General features: G+C 47.1%; 3 protein-coding genes across 5 annotated transcripts in view; 1 reads left to right on the forward strand and 2 right to left on the reverse strand.

The window, feature by feature from the left end:
* Window positions 1-209: 209 nt before the first annotated feature.
* LOC148645168 (myeloid-associated differentiation marker-like protein 2) lies at window positions 210-1,386 on the forward strand. Its single transcript, XM_088612695.1, has one exon. It carries the CDS (start codon window positions 483-485, stop codon window positions 1,338-1,340), a length of 858 nt encoding a protein of 285 aa, XP_088468821.1. The 5' UTR covers window positions 210-482; the 3' UTR covers window positions 1,341-1,386.
* Window positions 1,387-5,459: 4,073 nt separating this feature from the next.
* Window positions 5,460-17,795, reverse strand: mss51 (MSS51 mitochondrial translational activator). Of its 2 annotated transcripts, XM_088612698.1 has the most exons (7): window positions 17,522-17,795; window positions 16,275-16,462; window positions 15,522-15,677; window positions 11,027-11,151; window positions 10,178-10,741; window positions 6,803-6,896; window positions 5,460-5,805 (listed from the first exon to the last, which is right to left on the reverse strand). In XM_088612698.1, exons 2-7 carry the CDS (start codon window positions 16,442-16,444, stop codon window positions 5,601-5,603), a joined length of 1,314 nt encoding a protein of 437 aa, XP_088468824.1. In that variant the 5' UTR covers window positions 16,445-16,462; window positions 17,522-17,795; the 3' UTR covers window positions 5,460-5,600. The 2 variants fall into 2 exon arrangements, with proteins under 2 accessions (XP_088468824.1, XP_088468825.1); XM_088612699.1 differs by lacking the exons at window positions 15,522-15,677; window positions 16,275-16,462; window positions 17,522-17,795 and adding an exon at window positions 12,033-13,391.
* A 243-nt stretch (window positions 17,796-18,038) lies between these two features.
* capn15 (calpain 15) overlaps window positions 18,039-22,809 on the reverse strand; it is an 85,236-nt gene continuing 80,465 nt past the window's right edge. For both annotated transcript variants that reach the window (XM_088612697.1, XM_088612696.1), the window contains one exon: window positions 18,039-22,515. In XM_088612697.1, coding sequence (XP_088468823.1) covers window positions 22,338-22,515 — 178 coding nt within the window. In that variant the 3' untranslated portion in view covers window positions 18,039-22,337. The remainder of the gene's footprint in view (window positions 22,516-22,809) is intronic.

The raw sequence follows: 22,809 nt of genomic DNA on the forward strand, positions 1-22,809 counted from the left end.
CCATCGAGGACATACTGTTTCTGTTGCGCTAATAATGATCATAAAAAGGAAATGGATAGCTATTCAAATACACGGGCGCTTGGTAAACTGTGATATCATCCTATCTGTGGGGGGAGTTTAGTCCAGCTCTATATTTTATTCACGTGGTGAATATAACTAACCAGTGTACTCTTGTAAAAGACTCATAGTTCATCGTGCTTTTACTGGGATAGGGACTGGAAGAAGAAGCATCTGCTCAGCAGCAGAAGTCACCTGGGGTTCTGCCCTCCCAAAACAGCCAGTGACTGCTCAGGAATGAAACTACTGTAACCAGGAGCACAATGCCAAAGAACCACATTTAGGGATTTCTTTCACTGCTTCAAAGTTAGGCTGTTACACACAGCACGTTCAGCTGGGGGGCAGCTCGGTTTTCTTCCAAAAGAGGCGTTGAACTCGCTTGAATTCTTGCCAGAGTCCGGGGTGGGCGCAAAAGCCGACGAAAAATGAAGTTCAAGTGGAAACTCCTGAGAAAAGCCAAGGGCATCCTGCTGCTGCTGGAAATCATCCTCAGCCTGCTGGCCTTCAGCCTGGCTGCATCGAGGGGCTTTTATTTCCACCCATACGAGGCCTGGTGTATGTTTGTCTGGGTCTTCTGCTTCCTCCTCATGCTGGCAATCCTGGTGCTACAAGTCACCCTGCTCTATCTCTTCTTACCCATAAAATGGAAGGACTTCACCACCGCCATGGCCATGCTCTGCACCCTGATGGTCCTGTCGGCCTCCGTCATCTACAGCGTCCTCTACGTCTGCTGGGACTGCATCACCGCAGTGGCGGTCGCCATCGTGTCCTTCCTGTGCTTCCTCGCCTACGCCGTGGACACGGTGATCGTCAAACGCAAGCGGAAGCTCAAAAGCAAGAGCGGCTACCTCTCCAACCTGCCGGGCTTCCTCGGGGTGCTGGAATCTTTCGTGGCCTGCATCCTCTTCGCCTCCGTGGGCAGCTACTTCACGGCCAATGCGCACTATTTCATCCACCCGGCGCTGAAGTGGTGCGTGTTCGTGTACGCCGTCTGCTTCCCCGTCACCGTGCTGATCATCGTCCTGAACATCTCCCCGCTCGTTCGGCTGCTGTGTTTCGCGTTCGACAAGGCGGCAGTGATCTTCCACGTGCTGGCCGTGCTCCTCTACGCCTCGGCCGCCATCCTCTGGCCCCTCTACGGCTTCAGGAACCACCCCCGGCCCTCTGAGTGCCTGCACTGCTCGTGGGACGACCTGGTGGTCGTCACTGTCATGACCGTCTTCAACCTGATATTCTATCTTCTGGACCTGTATTACTGCTTTAAAGCTTTCATGCATCGCTAGGTCCGGAGACACCTCTGTGCTCAGCTTTCCTGTTTCCTCCTTTACTCCTTCCGCAATTCGATTTCTAGAGGGATTCTTATTTTGATGGTGATGTTTGTATCAGTAGAAAGGATGTGGGAATGAGAAATAAAACCCAACCAAAACAACTTCATCCGTAGCAGTCCAGCTTTCTAATTGAATTCAAGCTCTAGAATAATCTTCCTATTAATTCACACTGGCGATGGCGATGCTTCCCGTTAACAGCTCTCTGTGCTTATTCCCAAAACATGTTTCAGGGCATTTGTGACCGATCGTGCTGGAAGGCTTTGGAAAAATGTGCATGAGCCGATTTATGAGGCAGCACCATGAAAAGCTGAGGAGGACAGCTCTGAATTTGTTTCTATTTCTCTTCTTGTTCAGGGCCAGAACGTCAGACAAAAACAAAGGAGATGAACAATAACAATAATTGGGGGTTCCATTTGTTAAAAAAAAAAACCTCTTCATTTGTTGCCTCCTCAATCCTGAATTCTCTCCGGTATTTGTCTCTCTACCTGGCCTTTCTTTAGAATTTCATTTCAAAATGAAAGGGTGATGTGCCCAGTCATGCTATACATACAACTTGTCCCTGCTTGTACAGCTATTAGTTCGTCTTCTTTTTCTTGAAGGTTCTCAGGAATTATGATCCAAAACTCTGGATGGATAACTTGATACGTAGTTCAAGTAGGGAGCTGCGTCCACATGCGTAGGCCCCAAAGTTTAAGGTCTTTTCCATGCTGAAAAGAGTAGAAAGGAAACACAACATGTCAAGAAGGTGTCACACCCAAAGAAGGCTCAACAGTTGTGTTTCCTTTTTTCTCTTTTCGGCACGGAATAAACCTTTAACTTGTTATAGTTACAGGTTATAGTTATACAGGGTTGTGTACTGTTTTTAAGGGCAAGACTACAGGCATTGCAGAGTGGTTAAAAATGTCATATTTCCCTTCAAGTTTGCGCAAACGTGCACGAACAACAAGAAACAGTGTCTGAAATCAGTATGTCTGTTTGAATCGGCAACAGGAGAGGACAGGAGGAAACAGGACCTTCACCTGCTCGGGCAAAACAGGTCAGAACTCAGGTGAAAAGAAAGAGCAACAGACATCCGTCACCTCTGAAACACAAGAGAGCGAAGAGGGCCAGGCACATGTGAAATAAGATTAGGGAAAAAATTAATCAGCGTAAATTATGTTAGAATAAACGTCACTAAATTCAGCTCCCGGCCATAACCGTCGCCTCAGGAATTCCCATCAGTCCTAATCCTGACCACAGCATCGACCCTCTCCCCAACACACTCCAACAAAGCCAGGGTGCAGATCTCTCGGACTGTTTAAAAAGAAACCTTCCAGCAGAATGAATTCATCATGCGCATTTAAGCAGGTGAGGACAGGAGCAATTCACTTCTGGTGACACACACAAGGACAGCTGGAACTGGAAATTGCCCTGGAGCACTGGGAGTTAGATGTTAAAATATTCATCCATCTCAGACAAAACCTAACAGGTGGTGTTACTGTATACAATCATTTTTATTTGACAGATTTTAGGTAATTCTTCTACATAAATTAAAGGGAGTGCTGATTAAGCAGAGGTTAAAAACGACATTTTTCCTTTCTGCTTTTTTACAATGAGGACTAATCTATCATTTTCTTGACGATATATAAAATCAGGACCAACCCCCATGTTTGCTATTTTAAAGCTTTCTGTAAATTAATGTGCTTGGTGAAAAGAATGCTTTCTAATACTAGGAAATGTAATTATTTTGTACAGAAACCATTTCATATTTGTGCTGTTTCAAGGCTTTAAAACACATTAAAATGACACACTTCAACGGTATGTTTATTTTATCTAGTTGAACATATTCAGAACTTGAAACACCACAGGAAAACAGCGGGGTCTGCTTTTTGCAATTTTGTTTATTACGCAACCTGTGTGTTGATTTGAAGTAAAAACGCAGTAATGCGCTCTCTGGACGCTTTGCTGCATCACCTCCTGTTTCAGAGGAATGGTAGTAAAATGGGTTCCCTCAGGTGAACCTACTGTATCTGCTCCTCTTTCCTCTTCCCTTCCAGCCTTTGGCTCCTGCCACCTCTGCAAAAAGGGTGACTTTCAGTTTTGTGCAGCTTATTTTGTGCTCATTCCAAGCCTATACTTCACTTGATTCAGAGGACTTTTTACAAATTTTGGGGAGTCAATCTTCATAAATTAAAGAGGGAATGCTGATAACTAGAGGTGAAAAACTAGATTTTTCCTTTCTGCAATGAGGAAGAGCTGACTAATCCCTTATTTTCTTAAAGATGTACAGAATCAGGATCAAGCCCTGATGGTAGAAAACTCTGCATTTGATGATCGTGTGAACTTTCCTGGTAAATTGTGTGAGGATGGGGGAATGATTTGATGTCCTGATAAACGTCCCCTGGCAAGTGAAACGTAAAGGAGGTAGTGTTTTAATACAGCCCAGGAGACAAGCTTTATGAAAATTGTCTGGTCTGCCTGTATACGATACAGACCCCACACACACGCCCTGTAACAAACGCCACTCTATGAGCTGCTGTTAACCGTTCTCTGCTCAATCGGCTCTTTCAAGAAGGGCGCATTGAAAATGAGTTGGGAGAAGAAAATGAGATTCAAATGTTCAAAGTGATAAATCGCTTTCTCTAAAGCAGGGGTCCGATAACAGAGTTGACCTGTTCACACCAGAAAAAAAAAAGGGTGAGATCCCTGTTTAGGCTGTCAAAGAGGCTTATGTTTCTTCTGTTGAAAGTGGCAAATGTGCTATTAGCGTGTAATTGTCCGAGGGTGTAGTGTTTTCTGCAGCACACACTTGTTAAATCACCTTCTAACACTACATAAGCCACACTGACACCCTGAACAACAGTACCTTTAACTAGTTAAGACCATGATGAAGTTTACAAATGTTTAGATTGCATGATCTGAGGCTCTTATTCGACCATGCATTTGAAAAGAGCCCGTATACAGCAGCAGCTTCAACAATGTGGCAATGCGTGTTCCAGAAATGCCCCCTGTCCTCACCGGGCTTACTTCCGACTCATGTTTCACTCGCTGGGCGCGTTGGAGGAATTTGAATCAGGTCCCCTCGTAGACGTCTCCGATAATTCATTACACATCTTACGCACGAAAGATGTTCAAAAAGACTCATTGTTGTTTTTACTAAGTAACAGACAACAATGAGCAGAATGTATTAGAAAATACTGTTAGAAATGCAGGAAGACAATACAGATAAGTCTGTGACTATTTGTCTGTGCATATAGTTACAGTCCCTAGAAGTGGCTATTGATGTCTTGATGAATTTAGATACAACGGTTAACACTTGACTAGGGTAAACATCTGAAGTTCTCGGGAGGTTCAAAGGATGAAAGAAACTCTGGTGTTTATGTCGCTGTGCTGGGTGTGAGACACTTTTAAAAGGAGTTGGCTGGCTTACCTTGGTTTAATGAAGTTCTGGGTAAACGATTATTGAAAAATGAAAAGTGTCATCAGCAGGAAACCAGCCAAAAATGGCAGACAGACAGAGGGCAGAGAGGAAAAGAAAGAAGGAGCAGAAAGAGGAAAAATGCGTATGCCAGGCCAGAGGTCGTCCTTGACCAGGTTGTCTGTACAAAACAGAGTTAAGTATATGAACCTTGTTAAGAGAGCCTGCCATTCTGTTGTTTTTAGGACACTCTGATAGAGTTTCCTGTGTAGAGAATCCCTAGGTTAAAAACAGCCTCTCCTGGTCAGTGGAGGAATTTTTGGAACCAGGAAGATAGGTTCCCATTCATTTTGTAGCACCCAGGTTTAACTGTAGGTTGTACTCTCTTGGTTTAGAAGGCAGTTTTATTTAATTTTGGACTTTTTCCAGTTGTTAGAGAGGATTTGAATACTTGGTAGCAGTCTGGAGTTTTTTAGTGGGTCAGGATTTAAACCTCTGGGACACCTTGCATATAAGTATGTACTTTAAATAACAAAACTTGTTGTACTGTATGTATATGGGGGGGGTTAGTGTGTATTGTCATTATTAATAAATATTTGTTTAACTCAGTGTGTCTGACTTCTGTTTTCACCAAAGCTGTGACAGAGAACAAAGAACTCAGGCACCTTTACAATTCGGGGGTTATGATTACTTGTTTTAATTATCGACTAATCCACTGTATTCTTTATTTTCATAAGCCCTATTTGGAACTATATATAGTATATGTGCGACAAAATGTTAGACTCCAAGCAAGTAAAAAGAAAAGTCTACATTCTAGTTTATCCTTCCTCTTCCTGCTGGATTTCAAATCCTTCCAGCGGCCCGTGGAAGCTGATGTAGTGAGAGTTGCAGTAGACGGGGGGCTTGTTCGGGCTGGACTGCACTTGCTCAGGCTTCAGGGACGCGAAGGGGTTGATGCCGCATTTTACAATCTGCACCTCCAGCTCAGTCAGTATCTGGAGAGAATACTTCAGCTCCTGCTCGCTGTGGGCAAAACAGAACCACAGGGTCACGTTCCTGACACCTGACTGGCTAGAACAATCGGCACCCTTCCGTTGACTTACGAACACCGGCGTCTGAGTTTTCACTATGACAAAGTGTGCATTTTCCTTTCAGGTTTTCTCGGGTTCAATGAGATTTTTGCTACACTGAAGACGCCAGCCTCATGGCCTGACCTCCCCACAATTCCTCAGAACGTCTCCACTTTTATCATTTCTGCAGACTTTATTTATCTGGTTAACTCGGGGTGTTCGAATTGTACTAAAGGAAAAAGGGAAATTATTATAAACAAGCAAAAGCGTTCTTCCTTTAATGACTCAGTGCTCTGTTAGAGTAAAAACAAGTAACACCAGGTGATTTTCAAGACCTTGGGAACGGTGTGGAAGGTTTCACATGTAAACTAAAGGGAATTTGGTTTCGAGTTTATGAGTTTTCATCTTACAATCAGTTTTGGAGGAAGGAATTATATTCATACTGTAAATCAGGGCATGGGTATAATGTAATCTTTCTGTAACTAATAACTGCTCCTACTCTGTTCCTGAATTTCCATACATGCAGCACACATGAAGCATATGAAACAGTTCTATGTGCTCAATGTGCAGCAGATATGCTTTGCATTCTTAATTAACTAAACTGACGATCCATGCAGTAGGAACTCGTACATCTTTCAAAGAGCAGCTGAACTCTGCAATAGACTCAAATGGCGTATAAGCACAGGCCAAAGGAACATGGATGGTCTGAGCGATGTATTTACATCAGCATCTTGTATCACGGCCTCGAACTGGGAGAATGACAGAACTGAGAACAGTGACAGATTACAAAGAAGGAAAGGTCCATCAGTGCACCTAGCTCGGTGTGTGTCTACCACACAGCTGTTCTCCGAAGGCTGTCTGGCCTGGGGCAAATACATTTGTGAACTTCTAGATCTTCGCCCAGAGATATGAATCCTGTTTGTGATCCTAAGGAACCCTGAAGATCTTACTTGTACATAGTGAAGAGGGAGGGGATCTTGTAGTCTCGGAGGAGGAGGAGGGTGGGGAGCCATCCTTCAGTCAGGCCCTGTGTGGCGTGGAAACCTGAAATTTCCCAGATATACATCAGCGCGATGCCCTCTGCTATAGAAGCAACAGAGCCCGCGACCACTTCAGGAAATAATCCATCTTTTTCTGGAAACACACAACCCAAAGTGTTAAGCCTTTTTCTGACTCTAGTATTGCCAGTAAGCTTTAAGTGTTCTGGGTTGTAAGTTCTCCACACTGTTCCCGAGCACACCTGTCTCTGCTAATCAGCACAGTGCTGAGAGATGCATCTGCTCTTACCACCTGTTTTGATGGAGCCGGGGGGTGTGAAGAAATGAAGGGAGAGGCCAGCAGTCAAAACAAAATGACAGAAAAAACCGGTGTGTCGATGCTTTCTCTCTCAGCGCTTGTGAAGTTATTGACTGTAAAACACATCAAAGGCAAGGATGCAGAAAATAGCATTCTCAACTGGCTGCTGCTTAAAAGGTTTGTAGCCAAGTGCGAGGGAAACGGCTTGGAGTGGGACTGTAGGTGTTTCACATGGTGTAACTGAGTGGCTGCACATTTTGGTGATTTTATGTGGAGAGGCTGTATATTCAAATGCTGTGCAATCTCCAATAGCAAAAAGACAAAAGTCCCATTCCAAATTTATGAAGGACAACTAAGCGAAACCGGTTTTTATCAGCACAAGTCCATTCAGATATTACTGACTCCTTATTTGCATAGTATTGAAACATGCTGAATTATTACTCTTACTTGCCTGGAACTGTTGGCCTGGTGAGTCACCAGGTTATTTTATAAGCGGGCTTCAAAACTTTGTTTTTCTTTTCTTGAACTAAAGTCTCAACTTGTTTAAGGTAAATAACATTGCAATAAGAAACTCGCAATGTTTGGGAGGCTCAGATTACTAAGAGCCTTCTGGTCCCCTTTCTGTACGCTGGTTTTGAGATTCCCGGCAAGGCACAGCAACTCCAGCTTCTCCAAAGCTCAAGCGGAGAAACCAAGAATCTGATCCCGGGAGAAACACATCCGCGTTTGATGAAGATTGCCCATTTTCAGAGGCCTGAGGCAAGGATAAACTTTATAAGATCATTCGGGGGGAAAAAAGTATTTTTTCTAAGATAAAAAAACAACAACCAAAACCTTACAAACAGAAATATTGGAATGTTTCATTGTTAATACGGGAATTAACAAAGAGCAATAGAGCGATTTCACGGCACTGTGATGAGAAGGTGATATACTCGCATCGAAGTATCTTCACCGCAGTGAAAAGTCAGATTTTGTTTTCTTTCTTTGAGAATGCAAAATGAGAGAGATGTGGATGCGGATCCTTATAGACTCCAAATCAAATCACCACACAAATTCGGCTCTTTGAGCTTTAAGTTGAGGGCTGAGGGTGTCGGGAGGAGGTGAGGAACAGGAAGGACAGCTGGAGGGGAGTGTCTCTTCCCCGTCTTCACAGGAGCGTTCTCTTGCAATCGCAGTCCGTGCCCCCGAATGTCTCGGATCTTGGCGTGAGCTGACCTCCTGCAGTCAATCCACAGGCCCCAATAAGCTGGTGACAAGTCTCCGGCTGCCAGCCTGGAGTTCTGTCAGGTGCTATGATAGGGGCCAGAGCTCCTACATTTATCTCTCTCCAGTCACGAGGTGGAGACAGAGGTAGGGGGAAGGATCTGGCGAGATAGGAATGGGAGAGATCTGTGCTTCTGCAGTCTGTTCACCAACAGGCTAGGGAAACTCGGAATCGGGAGATGCATGTGCCTGTTTTCAGGTCAGCTGGCACCGGCCGCGCTGTTTGAAGCCCCACTACAATCTGGCCTTATTAGGTGCGGCACAACGATTCGGCCCCAGGGCTACAGTATCGAAACGAGAGACAGCAGGCATCCAAAGACAAAAGTGAGGGCTGGCAGGAGATTTTTACACGCTTTGTTTCAGTAGTAGTGTGTATGGGGTAGAGGTCTGCTACAGTATCGGGGTTCGGGTCGGTTTTTCACGTACAACTTCGGGCTCGGGGCCGGGTTCGGGTTTGTTTTCCAACAGGTGAAAATGAATTATTATTATATGGTGTTTTACATGTATTAGACGGAATACGTAAAACTCCTTTTTTCCCCCCGGGCCCGCTCGCATTGTAAAACCGCGCCGGCGAGAATCCGTCTCCGGGTGCGCTCGTGTGGCTACGCACTCTGAGAGGACAAGGGAGTGACCGATTCCGAGTTTGGGGTCGTGTTTGGGTTTCAAACTTTGCCAGTGCCGTTCGGGCTCAGTCGGGTCGGGTCCCAAGGTCTGGGGCGCGGGCCAGGTGCGGGCTTCAATTTCATGCTCGTGCAGACCTCTGCCAGCTGCGGGATTTGAACTGGCAACCTTCCAGTCACTGGCGCAGATCCACAGAGCCACCACTCCATGTGTAGGACAGCACACGCAGACGTACGGTATAGCGCGAAGCAGATTCGGGACAGCAGGGAGAAGCAGCAGAAACAAGCTGACAATTCGCCACCTTGAAACTCTTACAGAGGAACACGTGGGTGCAACTTGGCAACGTTTGGCTTTACCTAGTTGAAAAGGAATTAAAAGCTCTCGTTTATCAGGGGAAAATAAACAGAGGGCATCGTGTCTCCATCCTGACATGTGCAGTGCCCCTGGGGGCCTTGAGAATGCAGGGCAGGGAAGTGATAACTGGCATTGATTTTTTTCACCCTCTTAATACCTCTTTCATTTGTTAGCGCCGGCTGCGGTCCTCAGGGAGGTCGGAGCTAGTGACAGACCCTAGCTGAACCAGCTCTGGCACTACGTGGAGAGCTATGCAAGGCAGGCGGGCAGGCGAGTGAGGGCTGACCCTCCAGTTGTTGCCCTCATGAATCACCCAGACGCTGAATAAAAGTCCGGAGGGCTGCACTCTCTCTTTCAATGAATTACAACCTGAAAAGTGAGCTGAGGGGAGCCGGCGAAACTGCTGCCTCTGCTTTTCTTAAAGAAAACGGGCGGCTTCGGCCTCGAATGCGACTGCCGAGCGATATCTTCAAGAGCGTGTTGGCCGGGGCCCCAAAAAACTTCGGTCAAGACACAACGCTGTAACTTTTTAGGTAAGGTTCCCTTTTTTTTTTTTTGCTGGAAACCGGACGCTAGCTCCTGCTAGTTCCAGTTTTAGCTAGCTGGTCCTGGAAGCAGGCAAGGAGGCAGACGGCTATGGGTATCGTCAAACAGGGATTTATGGGATTGAAGAAACCCTAGATGACCAGTGATGAGGACCCCTGTTTGAGCTAAAGAACATACAAGACCCAAGTCACCTCAGGCTCCGTGGAACCTCCACCATAGCAGCCAAACCTCTGAGTCCTCCTTACCTGGGTGGAAGCCGACAACCAAATCGGGCTTCGCGGCCTCCTTCTGCTCCACAAGTTCTTCCCAGAACTGGTGGTAGAGGCCCTTGTAGGCGCTGATGTAGACCTTCCCCCGGGGCCCGAGAGCCTGCAGGGGAGGCCTCAGCACGGGTCCGTCCACCACCTCGGGCCCCACCATCACCACCTCCAGCCCCTGGTGCCCGGGGAACATGCGGCTCAGCTCGTCCAAGTCTGTCGTCCGGGCCCCCAGGGTCTCGCTGTGGGAGGCCCCCACCAGGTGCACGGTCAGCGCCCCGGAACCGGGGTCCAGCCCGAACAGCCGCAGCCCCAGGCCCAGGGCGAGAGGTCGGGACAGAAACTCGCTGGCCACCCTCTTCACCGACTCCCGCAGCTCCGCGTCCCCAGGTCGCGGCTTGCCCGCGTTGTCCCACAGGAGCCCCATGTGGCGACAGGCCAGGATGGCAGCCAGGCAGGGTCCCAGATCCCCTTGCATGAAGAACCAGTCCTCCCAGCCGCCCACCTCCGCCAACGGCCTGGGCCACTGCACGCTGGGGAAAGGGATGTCTCCTGTAGAGAGAGGGGAATGGAGTCAGGCTGCCTCCGACTGGGCCCCGAGGTGCATCAATTGAGCCGATTTTTAAAGGTCTGCAGATCGATTCCGCCAAATCCGCCAGCCAGGGGTTGTGGTCGCACTGTGGAAGAATTTGCCTCATTGCTATTTCTCTTGGTTTAGTCTATTTTTCTCGTGGTCCAGCATGCTTAACGCCAACGTGAAACGCGGCTGCCTTAATCGGTGAGGCCAGACATGCCTGAACACTAACCCTAGTTCCTCGCCAGGAGCCACGCGCTCACCTGTGAACACGAGCCACTCCACCAGCCGGTCGATGGCCACCAGTCTGAGCTGCTGGCAGAACTTCTTGTGCTCTGGCCAGTTCTCCCGCTGGCACTCTTTGCTGCAGTAGTACACATTCTGGCACCTGAGAGAGAAAGAGTTAAAGGGTGATAGCGCACTGAAGAGACAGCACTACTCAGAACTCAGGAAACACAAACACAGGAGCTCTGCAGGGCATTTGGCTACTTGTCTGAGTTTACGTCTGAGGCACTTCTTTACACAGAGAACTGTGGGAGTCTGGGGGAAGCTAGCCAGGCATGCTTCTCAAACCGAAACCCTGGCTTCCTTAAATGGCTGATGCCTGAGAGCAATCAGCTCAGAGATTATGAAGCCTATTTCATTCTGCCAGTTGGCAATTCCAAATCCGAATAATACTAGGACGCTTGCAAATGAGAATTGATAAGGATTTGGGATCCATAAAGTACTGGACATGAGGCGTGGCCCCATTTATTTGACCTTTACTTTCAATATTCTTAGAGATCCTTAGAGATTCACGATGAATTTTAACAGGAGAAACTGGTTCATTCTGAAGGACCGATAACAGTACACCAGGGCTGTACATAAATAGGAGCAAGTAAAGACTTACTCCACGCTGAAAAGAGAAGAAAAGAAAAACAACGCTTCGGCTGTGAAGCTAGGTTACTAGGGTGCTGCCTAAATAGATACATAACCACTGACCAAATTAAACTGACCAAACTTTTTTATTTTTGGATGGATGTAATGCTTTTTAGGTTGTATTTCCTGGATACGGATTAGCAACACATCGACTTAGTAAAAAGCAAAAAGCAGTTAAAAATCATTGAACCGGTCTATCGCCTCAAATCCACACATTAAGGGTAACCTTAACACTCGATTTTACTACCGCCTGTCATCGTAAAAGGCGCTGGTGTGACTTTTCCTCAGTGCCCTGCTGACGCCATGGGAATCCCACTGCTCTCGGGGGCTGCTGGTGCCATAAAACCTGACCTTGCTTCGGAATTTTCTGGCCGCCTGTGCCAACATCTGAGCCGGACACAGCGTTCTCGCGAGCCAGGAAGGACTGCAGCAGCACGGAGCCGACCGCCCATCACCCGAGGGATTGAATTAGCGGCTCTCGGCAGCCGCCTGTTAATTCACGCCACCATGCCGAGAGCCCCAATCCTCATTCGCCCTGCCTCACTGTCTGCGTGAGACCGGGAGCCACTTTCCTGACTAAGAAGACAAAACCGGTGCTGGGTCAGAGCTGCAGCATAGCGAATGCAGAGCGGGGACTGGAGTGAAATTTAACACAACGGGATCTGCGCTGAGCCACTCCAGCAATCCGGGACCAAATCAGATTCCTGTGGGGGGGGTGGATGTAAAAGGATGCTCGCATACATCTAGAGTTAAACACGAGGTTGGGAGGAGATCCAGAAGTAAACCTGAGAAAAGGACTTCAGAAGCTTTGCTGCCACCCAAGCATTCAGAAGCAATTGTGGGGTAGAGATTCAAGCACACGCTGACACCTGTAGGTAATCTGAACGCATTACAAGTGTCTCCCGTGAGAGGCAGAGGCAGCTGAACTGTCTGGGCTGCCGCAAGGGTCTGACACACCGAAGGTCGGGAATGAGAGACTGATGCTCTGTGCTTGAGGTGGCACTGACAGCTCCTCCGCTGCCTGTCTGCAAAAAAACAGACCCGGTCCTGAGTCAAACAGCTTCCCAGCTTCACCTAGTCTCATCTTTCACATGCTCTAAACCCTGTTCCTGGAGGAGCACGGTGTCTTCAGCTGAAATATTAATCAGAGGCTCATTGATGTCAGCTTCCTATTTGAGGTTCAGTCGTACACTTGCTCGCAGCTTTTAAAAAGACCCAATGACAAATTCCCTTCAATCCTGGACCAGCTTCTGAGTTTCCGGACTCCCTTTTGGGGGCCTAAAATGCCCCCAGTGGGAAGATCTCCAGAAGGACAAACCACTCAATGTGGGCGTGACAGATACAGCGTCATTCAGTTCATTATCAACTGATCGATTCTAAAGAGTCAGAATTAACGATGAGCTCATAAAGGAGAGGCCGTGGAAAGTTCTGTGTGCTAAAATTGTTATAATAATAATAATAAAAAACTATTTTATATAGCGCCTTTAAAGGTGGCTTCTCAAAGCACTTATGTGTGAAATAAAATCTAAACAAGCAAGCAGATCAATGAAGTCAGCGATTTGTTCTGGAGATTCAGAGTTCAGATGGACTGGAAACCAACAGGCAGTGCTCCTCCAGCAGCCAGGACTGGAGTCCTCTGCTTTAAGAAGTTAAACAGTGGTAAAAATGACTGGTAAAAAACTCCAATCACTTTTGGCATTTATACTGATATTATGCATTGTGCAAATACAACCTCTGTATTGTCTCGATTCAATAGTTTGCAGATTATTTACCTGAGCTCCCACTCAGCTCTGTGTGTTGAAACTTCAGGAAAACAAGATGTTATATTTCTATTGGGGATTTATAGAGATAATAAATGAGGTAAAAAATCTTCTTTGCCACTACTGTCATCAGGGCTCACAGACATGAAAACAGACAGGGAAACAAAAACACAACATCAGGAAAATCGCAGAGACATTCAAAGATAAAAGCACCCAAGGAAACAAAGCATTCGGATGAAAGCTGCAGGGAGCTCCGTTACATTTCGAAAACATCAAGTAATAAGCAGCCCTGTGACTAACTAGACCCATGCGGAGCCAGTCTTTCCAAACAGATTACAAAGTTAAAAATACCTCACCGGCCCTTTAAGATGAGAAGTGAAGAAATAAATTCCTCGGTGCTGCTGTGCTGTCTTGTTCTCGGTTTGGTCGGTGTTAAAAATGTATAACTAATAAAAACTGGTTAAAACAAAAAGATAACATAGTATTGAACCTTAGGATTTCAGAGCTATGTCTCCTGGAGAGCAAGCTGGGGTATGCAAAAAGACAAATTCCTAATACAAGAAATTGTATATGGCCAATAAAGTAATCTTATCTTGTCTAAAGCAGTTCTGCATGGCATAATATTAAATATCGTAGTAAAACTGCTTTTAAACTGGCTTTGCACTAAGGATAAATCATTGTGAACAAATAAGAAGTAATTAAAAATGTTTTTTTGTACAGAGGAATACATACAGTACTGTAGAGACCCTACCCTTCATGAAATGAGTTTTGAGTGAACACCGGTAACAGACTTCAAGAAAAATTGAATATATGTCTAGTTAAAAAAAAAAGAATTGGGTTAATGGTTTGATTGACCATTCAGGTTGAGAAAAAACCCCACTCAGTGGCAATTGAGTTTCAGACCTGTGATGCAAACTGAAATGTAAAGTCCTTCCAAATTATACTACAAAGTAAAAAAACCCACACAGAGCCCTTGCAAGCTGATGAGTGGAGACATGACCTCCCTAATTCCATTGTCTCCACTGTGCTGGCCAGGGATTTTACAGAGCTGTGTTCTGGGATTTGGAAAGCTGCCTTTATATTAGCCATGAATCCATAGACTACATGTTAGGAAGATCACTGTGAGATAGTGGCGAAGTGCAACTATCTCAGACCAAAGCCAAACTGTTTAACAGCCTCCAGGAAATGGGCAAGTTAATGGTTGTTTCGATTTTCAAGAACGGGACGACACACACACAGAGCCGGATAAAGTGATTCGTTCCTGGTTGGTGTCCGTTGCCACTGCAAAGCTTTTTTTTCTGCAGAGGGATTGCAGCAACAAAGCCGGCAGCTGTGAGGGCTGACACGTTTTAGGGGTGCTGGCAGGGTTTAAGATGTGTGCAGATCAAAGTGGCCTCACACAGACAGCCACACAGCCTTCATTAAAACCCAGCTCCTAAATGCAGCTGCTCAGTCATCAGCAGGGGTGAGCAGACCCAGGTTTGCCTGCAGTTGCTGGAATAAATTGCCTAATGAATTGTGCACAGCGCAAGAACATAAAAGTGTCACATAGCACGAGTGCTCAGCTCGTACTGGAAGGTCAACGTTCACAGAGGTCTGACATTTGCTCCTATAACTTGCAGGGTTGTATCGATAACAGCGCAATGGGAATGGCCCCGTCCGGTTTAAAGGAGAATTCTTCATTGCTGGAAACAGCTCGTCTTTCTGTCACTGGCTGCGCGATTCGGGAGCTTCCCAGGTTGTTGACCCCTGGGAAGAAGGAGTAACCAGACCAAAACAAACGTTTTCCAGGAGGGAGGCCTGGAACGAAGCACACACCACATAACAAAGGTGACAAACGAGAGGAGATGTTTTCAGTCCGCCCTGCTCTTTCTGGGTGCTGGGAGCTCACTGGAGCCAGTCGTGTCTCGAATGTTGACAGAAAGGCAGGTGGGTTGGGTGTTCAGGCGTGAAGGAAGCAGAGGTCCTCTCCTCCTGACCCTCTCCACTCCGGCTCTCCTGATCCCCCGAACGGAAGGGCCCAGCCTCAGTGGCCGCCCCTGTTCAGTGCCGCAGGGTCTCCCCCTCCGCCTCCACTCACCTCTTGCAGCGCCTCAGAGCCTGGGCCGCCGTCAGGTGGGCCGGCAGCTTCCTGCAGGCCGCGCAGAACTTGAACGTGTCCTCCATCCTCTGGAACATCTCCCTGTGGGAGCGGAATCCGAAACTGGCCCCCAGGGGCTTGCCCTCCAGCGCGGCCCTGTGGAGGAGAGGGAAATCGGCCCAGGAGGAAAACGCACCACTGGTTGGCAATCGACTCGGGTTCAAAGCCCACCCTGCCAGGCCCTTCTGATCCGGTCCTAAACAGGTGTGCCGACACCACCAGGAAGATCAAGATAACCTTTCACAAGAATGCCGTGACCTTTCAATTACATGCTTAAAATCTAAATTGAGCCTCCTTAATATGGTTTTCCTCACAATTTTGGGCATCAAGGGCGGAGCGGTGGCTCTGTGGCTAAGGATCTGCGTCTGTGGCTGGAAGGTTGCCAGTTCAAATCCCATGGCCGGCAGAGGAATGCTACTCCGCTGGGCCCCTGAGCAAGGCCCTTGACCCCAGCTGCACCAGGGGCGCCGTATAAATGGCTGACCTGCGCTCTGACCCCAAGCTTCTCTCCCTGTCTGTGTGTCTCATGGAGAGCAAGCTGGGGTCTGCGAAAAGACAAATTCCTACTGCAAGAAATTGTATATGGCCAATAAAGGGATCTTATATCTTGTTTGGTTTTGATGTCTACCTTTTAATTTGAATTTTGGTTTCATTGCCAAACAATTGACGGCGCACACGCTCGGTCTCCTGTACCTGTAGTCCTCAAAGCCTCTCATGTTGAGCTTGTTCAGGATGACCCGAGACAGGCCTGGGACGTTGGCATCCATGGAGAAGAAGCCCAGGCGGTCAGTGTAGACGCTGTCTGGGATCGGGGTGCCGAACCCAGGCTCGACTGGGCTGACATCAGCGGGACTGTGGGCCATTCTCAGCACCAAACCACGCTGTAGGAGCAAGCCAGAGCAAGAGGCAGTTTCGCGAAGTGCTTGGTGTGTGATCATTAAGATATATCGCTCGAAGGAGCACAGACCACGTTTGCAGTTGGGGGAAAAAAAAGCTTTTACGAAATGAGGCCGAAAAGAGATTTCACTCCCATCGCAAAAGAAACGGGAACAAATTCAGAAAACTATTTTGACTGCACGGCAAACAAAATAGCATTCATCTACATATCCTCAGATGTCTGAGGTCAGTCCCATTTATGACAGGCAGGGCTGGGGTCAGAATTCTTTGACATGCTTTCTAAGGCTGTCTAGTGGGAAACAGAAGCCACAAGACCTTCCAAATTGTTGCACTATAGGGTACAGCAAATCAGGGCTTGGAGCCCAATTGGTAATGTATTTGTCACAAGCTATCCAACTTTTGTTCACTAGATCCACGGTACATTTTTCACATGACAATAAAACTGAAACATTTGAAGTCAAAAGGGGTCTCCTCCTAAGTTTCGCCTGCTCTGAATGCCCGATTCGTGACTGCACCCCGAGAACACAAGACTGAATTATTTCAAAGTCACGGAGGAGGTCAAGTTCTTAACTGTAACTTGGAAGGTTCGGGCAATGCGGCCAGCTTTCAAAAGAAAAGGACAGCCAAGAAAATCGCAAGACTCCCAGGGCTGTAGAGATCCCAGACTGATTACCGAGAGTCGAGCCTCGGGCAGCTGGGATAGGGATCGCCCTGTGCGTTCAGCTTTGGAAACGAAGGATCCAGCAGCACGACTGACTTCACTCCCATAAAAAACAGTCTTTTTATGGACCGCTGGAGCACTCTCCCCCTGTAAAAACTCAAAGCCCTCAAACACGAGACTGCGGGGGGCTGTGGAACAGCTTGACCTACCCTCTGGCACCTTCATCACACTCCCACAGCTAAAGCACCAAGGAAACACACCGAGGATAGTGTCGGCATCCCACCAAGAGCACGACAACGGTGATGTCCATAGGCTGGAAGTCTCTCGGATTGTTTTTTTAAAGGAACCACAAACTAGAGATTTTAAAAAAGCCGCCACCTACCTTTCAGGTTCTGTAGTGGGAATGCCGAGTTGTCGGTGTCGGAGAAAGTGCTGCTTGTGGGGCAGGGCACTGTAGAGGTGAGTGACAGCTCTCTGGGCTGAATTTACAATCCCCTGCACGAAGCCAAAGAGTTCCTCCAGTAATTCCCTTTCTGTTCTATTAATACCCAGATGCTCCCTCCTCCACCCTTTCCTGGAGGTTAGGGATTCCAGATGACTGAGGTGTGACAGACACTTCTGGGAATAGATGGGGGTCTTTCTGTGCTACCGTACATCGTTTCCTCACCACCTGTGGAACTCGAGTGAGAAGCGCCCCCTCTAGTGGGCACACTCTGTACTTACACCCTTGCGGCCAAGAATCTCACAGGAGGAAATAATTGGGCAAGTCATGAAATAAAAGGTTTTGGCAAATCAATCTCAATGAAGTAGTTACGGAAAGTCTGAAATGGAGCCCGAGAGAGAGACTCAAATTAAACTGGAGACAATGTACCGACGCTGGAAAAAAAAAAAACGCCAAGTTATTTTTTTTTTAATTAAAAAACAAAACTTTATTTGGTCCTTTAGAACCTGAGTTTGCAAACTACCCATACATACATAGAGATCTGTTTCTTTCCTAAAATTGATAAAATAGTCCATATATCACATTCCTGCCTGATAGTGTTTCATTTTATTTTGATTTTGTTATATTATATATTTTACAAGATAAAACTATTCACAGCTTGGCAAAGATTAGGTGTGCCTGTACAACTTACAAAAAAGGAGGAAAACCATGCTTCGGAACCTGCAGCTTGAGAAGACACAGTCACTGGACATTCTCCACAGAAATCAGGGGTGTACGTCTTACTTAAAGGGTAGTTTGTAACAGGCTTCTATTCACTGAAGATGTTTTTAAAGGGCTTGTTGGTGGACAAATTTCACCCAGCTGCTTTATGCAGAGTTCTGAAACAACCAGTTTCTTCAGCTTTTACAAAATGTCTCCCCTGCATTTAATCTTTTAACTCCCCAGTGGGTAGACGTCCAACCTTACACATCAGAAAAAAGAACAAATACACACGTTTAGCATGTTAGCTTGATGAAGACAGGAAACAGTAGTTTTCTTGTGCTTTTCTCTGATATAAATATTCATGAATGAAAATGGACAGCTGGTGAGCCCAGAGACATGTATGCTACAGGGGCAGTGTAACATTTTTTTCGGCAAAAAAGAAAATGAGGTGATGGTTATGTTTCCGAGAACAAAAAAGCCAGGAGCAGAAGTCTCTCAGGGCCTCCCTATAAATAACGCCAGCTTTTCAATTTGAGCAGTCAGATTTTCTGTTTAGTTGGTAACACACACCCAACCAATGAGCAAGACAAGAGTCTTAGCACTGTCAGCTGATAAAAGAAAACATAAAAAATCCTTTTTATTTAAAACGTCTGAAGTGTGCTTTGGAGTTCCAGTCACGTTATCAGTACTGCTTCAGGCCAGATAATGACACCCTCCCAGTCAGGGGATACTTTTGATCTGTCCTGGCGATGTTTACTTATTAACAAGTTTAGTTTCTTTGACAAGAAACTCTTTCTTTATTCCATTTTAATCTTCATTCTCTAGATCACCAGCCCAAGGGTTCTGCCCTGGAAGCTGCAGCTTCCCAGTCCGGATATTTTTAGGAACAGAACCTGCCTCCGAGTGAAAGACGACTCCACAAGCTGTGTCCTCTGGAGAGCTTTCTACAAAGAAAAGAGATCGATTTCCAAAATAATCTATTTAACCTTCATTTAAGATGTCAGACTGAGAGAATGTCTTTCGGTTTGGTTGACCAATAAAAGGATAAAGGGCACAAGGCTTTACTGACTTTACTGGTGTCTTTATATTAAATTCTAAAACAGCCCAGCAGGGCTTGTGATCTTATTTCCAGGGGGCTTCCTGCGCTGGGGTATGTCTGGATGCTGACCCAATAATGATTCAGGAAAACACCATTTCCTAAACAGCTGAGAAAACAGCGCCTCTGATCCCAGAGACAACAGCTCCCTGAGCCGAGATTGACAGGGCCTGTATTAAAAACACGAGACCGGCGACTGACTGAGTCAGCTCAGATAACGGAACGCTTCACAGTCAGTGCAGGAGCTCTTTCAAAGCCCAGTTTCTGGATGGACGTGCTCTTGATCTGAGGTGATGAAGGGCCAACATTCAGCGGGTTTCAGAGAGGGATCTTTACATCCCTACCTCCCTAAGTCCTGATTCAATTAAGTGAATAATTAGATCCATTTATTAATTAAGAGGTGTTCATCTGAACATTCGGAATCCTGCACACCGGTTTTATCAAACCGTTTTGCTTTAAAAAGCCCCCCCAGAACGAACCAGCTCGAACCTTTCACTTTACTGCTGCTTAAACGGTCATGTGCTTGAGACGGGGCTCAATGCCAACCACAGACTTGGATCTCGATTTCCTACAGCTCATCTCGGGTTTAAGAACAGCTAACAGGTCGTTCAGTTTGACAACGTGCCAAGTTAAAATGACAGAAAAATGACAAACCATAACGTTAACGGGAGGGAGAAAAAAAATCAATTTTTTTAAAGCAATTTAAAACCCATTTCATACCATTGTGGCTTTAATCCGAATCCCTTGGAGATAAATGACTTTCTTTGAGGCGGCACTCCTAAAGAGCACTTTGCTTTTCTGCGCTGAAGTCATCAAATATTAACAAACCGGTCCCCGAAACGAGGCTCCGTCACTGTTCGAAGTTAATATGAGAGAAAGGGGGAATGACATGGAGATGGAGCATTAAGATGTCAGGACGGAAAGGAGCCCTGTGTTTCTATGTGTAGCTGACAAAGCTCTCTTCCTCTCCTCCTAGCTTTCTACTGTCTGTCTCTACCAATTCTGCTCCCAGCAGCTGGACTGGGCGATGGTGTGGATCCCTAAGACAGGCTTTTAAAGATGACCCTCCTCTGAGTACCAAGTGCTGTCGAACACCCACAACAGAACACAAACCGCTTCACAGAGCCAGAGGAAGGCTAGGCCATTCGAGAGGCAGAGTTTATACTGTGCAGTATCTGACACACCGGCAGACAACATTCTGATCCCTCTACTACAAAGCTTAGTGCACTGTGCTCGGTTCAGGCACACTCTGTGTTACTTTTCATGCTCCTCATTTCTTTGAGCATACAGAACATTTTATTTGATTAAACAGTTGTCATAGCCGCCTGTCAGTTATCTCAAACCTGTCAGCCAAAAGTAACGGATGGCCTAGTCTTCTTCGACAAGTTTTAACTGTATAATTTAGACAGCTGGTCTCCCCTGTTATTTCCACGGTGCACTGAGACCCTTTCGAAACAAGTGCGGATTTGGAAGTGACTCCGACTGCGCAGGAGGCCAGCCTGTGGCACTTCAGGTGATCTTGCAGGATTCCACCTCGCTGACCACCTTCCCCCAGCCTCTTAACACTTCTAACCCCAGCAAGACATTCGCAACCTTTGAGTCAGTCACAGCCTCTTGGAAAAAAGACGGCTGGGGATCAAAGAGAAGGGGTTTAGCTGGAAATAGCCCAAAATCAAATCGCAGCAAAAATAAAAAACAGAGAGCAAAAAGGCAGTGAAAAACGAAAACGGCATGCTTTCGCTAGTAGATCTCATCAAGACTACTACTGTATCTTTCGTACAAAGTATGTTTCTCATTCTACATAGTGGGGAAAAAAGCACAAGTGTGCAACAAAGAAAACAGTTCCACAGGTTACTGATCAAGACTGAAGAAAGAGTGGAAAGAATCTGGATTTTTCTTTCCTTTGGATGACCAATTAGCGTTTGGCCATTAAGTCTGCGAAATGCAAGCACTGGCCACTCTATCGTCCTTCACGTACAATCTTTAAGATCTCAGTGACAGCAGCCCTCCCAGCATTTCTATGCATTTAAAAGACTATATACGGTCAGTGATATTCGACGCGCACTGGGTGAAGGAACAATGCAGGCATGTTTTGTGAACCTGAGGAAGCACTCTTTGGCAAGAGTGTGTTATGTTGAAAATTCGACAGTGAAAACAATAAAAACACGTTGTACCCATGAATCCATCTGGCTCTAATTGTGCCAAACGGGTTCAGAACACCATGAGAACAGAAAGCTGCACTGCTGGACTTGCTTATATTCCACCGCAGCTGTGCAGCGCAGTAAAAACTCCGTAGCGGCACTAAGATTCTCTCAAAGGGGTGGCCCCATCCACTCGGTCTTTCTCATGTCTTCTAATTCCCCAGACAGGCTACTGATCCATAGATGGTGGCTCCAGAGAGCTCATCTTGTGAGTGGGGCGGCAGTGACAGTTCTGTCAAAGGGGCAGCACGACAATGCAAATGCGGGCTCAGTGGTTGGCATGATCCCTTGATCCGCCGATCCGCTGATCCGCTGATCCTCCGATCTCCCGATCCCGTCAAGCCACTGGGAGAAGCTGGAATGGAGCAGACATCAACCGTTTTGCAACGCTCCGCCCTGGAATCGCCAGATAAGCCACCTTGCCTGTCTGATCTGTCGCAGGTGAGCGCAGTCTGGGTGAGGGGACGGTGGCGGGGGGGTGATCACCCCTGGTCTGCGCGTCTTCTCCGCTCCCCGGAAGCTTCGGCGTCATCTCGCACGCCCCCCCCCCGCCTCAGCTGCTCTGACACGGCACGTAAAAAAAAGTGCAAAGCGCCCCCACAAAAATATTTGGCAGGACAAGTCTCTCTGTTAAAAACAAAAAGCCGACAAAAAGTGCTGCTCTTCGGATTCGTCCCGCGGAGTATAAAAGGGTTCTTTCCTAGAAAAGGTGAGATTCTACAGGATGCGCCCCCCCGCCCCGTGCGGGAAGCCGTCGTCATAGCGGCCGCGGGCGGTGCAGCCCGTCGGTGTCGGGGGTCAGCGGGGGGCTGTGCGTGGCCTTGGCGGGCGTCCAGTCTCCCAGCGAGGCCTGCGCGGCCTTGCGGTGGGCCAGCCTGTGCGTGATGGAGAAGCCGGCGTTGCCCTCCAGCTGGGACAGGACCACCAGCACCTGCCTGCGGGGGGGGCAGAAGAAAATGAGCATAACGACTTGCCGCGGCCTGGTCGTCCAGGAGAGCCCAGGACGCAGGCGGATGATGCCTGCAACCAAGCTGCCACGCACCGGGCTAACGCTGGCAGCAGGCTCACTGGAAACAGACACTGGAAGGGTTATGAGGAGCAGCCATTGTGCTTGTTTTCAGTGTGTGGAATTCTATGTGAAGTGTTCTCTGTGTCATTTGTTTTTTTGTAGTTAAGTATGTTACTTGTGATACTGAACTAATAATTCCTTGTTACCATCCATCTAAGGA

The sequence above is a fragment of the Lepisosteus platostomus genome, chromosome 19 (assembly GCF_059453375.1).
Source record: "Lepisosteus platostomus isolate fLepPlt1 chromosome 19, fLepPlt1.hap1, whole genome shotgun sequence".
Classification (NCBI taxonomy): domain Eukaryota; kingdom Metazoa; phylum Chordata; class Actinopteri; order Semionotiformes; family Lepisosteidae; genus Lepisosteus; species Lepisosteus platostomus.

Coding starts and splice junctions, on each gene's coding strand:
- LOC148645168 (XM_088612695.1), top strand. CDS start 483: ATGAAGTTCAAGTGGAAACTCCTGAGAAAAGCCAAGGGCATCCTGCTG.
- mss51 (XM_088612698.1), bottom strand. CDS start 16,444: ATGGCCCACAGTCCCGCTGATGTCAGCCCAGTCGAGCCTGGGTTCGGC. Junction 11,152..15,521: donor GCTCTGAGGCGCTGCAAGAG/GTGAGTGGAGGC, acceptor TTTCTCTCTCAG/GTGCCAGAATGTGTACTACT. Junction 10,742..11,026: donor GGAGTGGCTCGTGTTCACAG/GTGAGCGCGTGG, acceptor CTCTCTCTACAG/GAGACATCCCTTTCCCCAGC.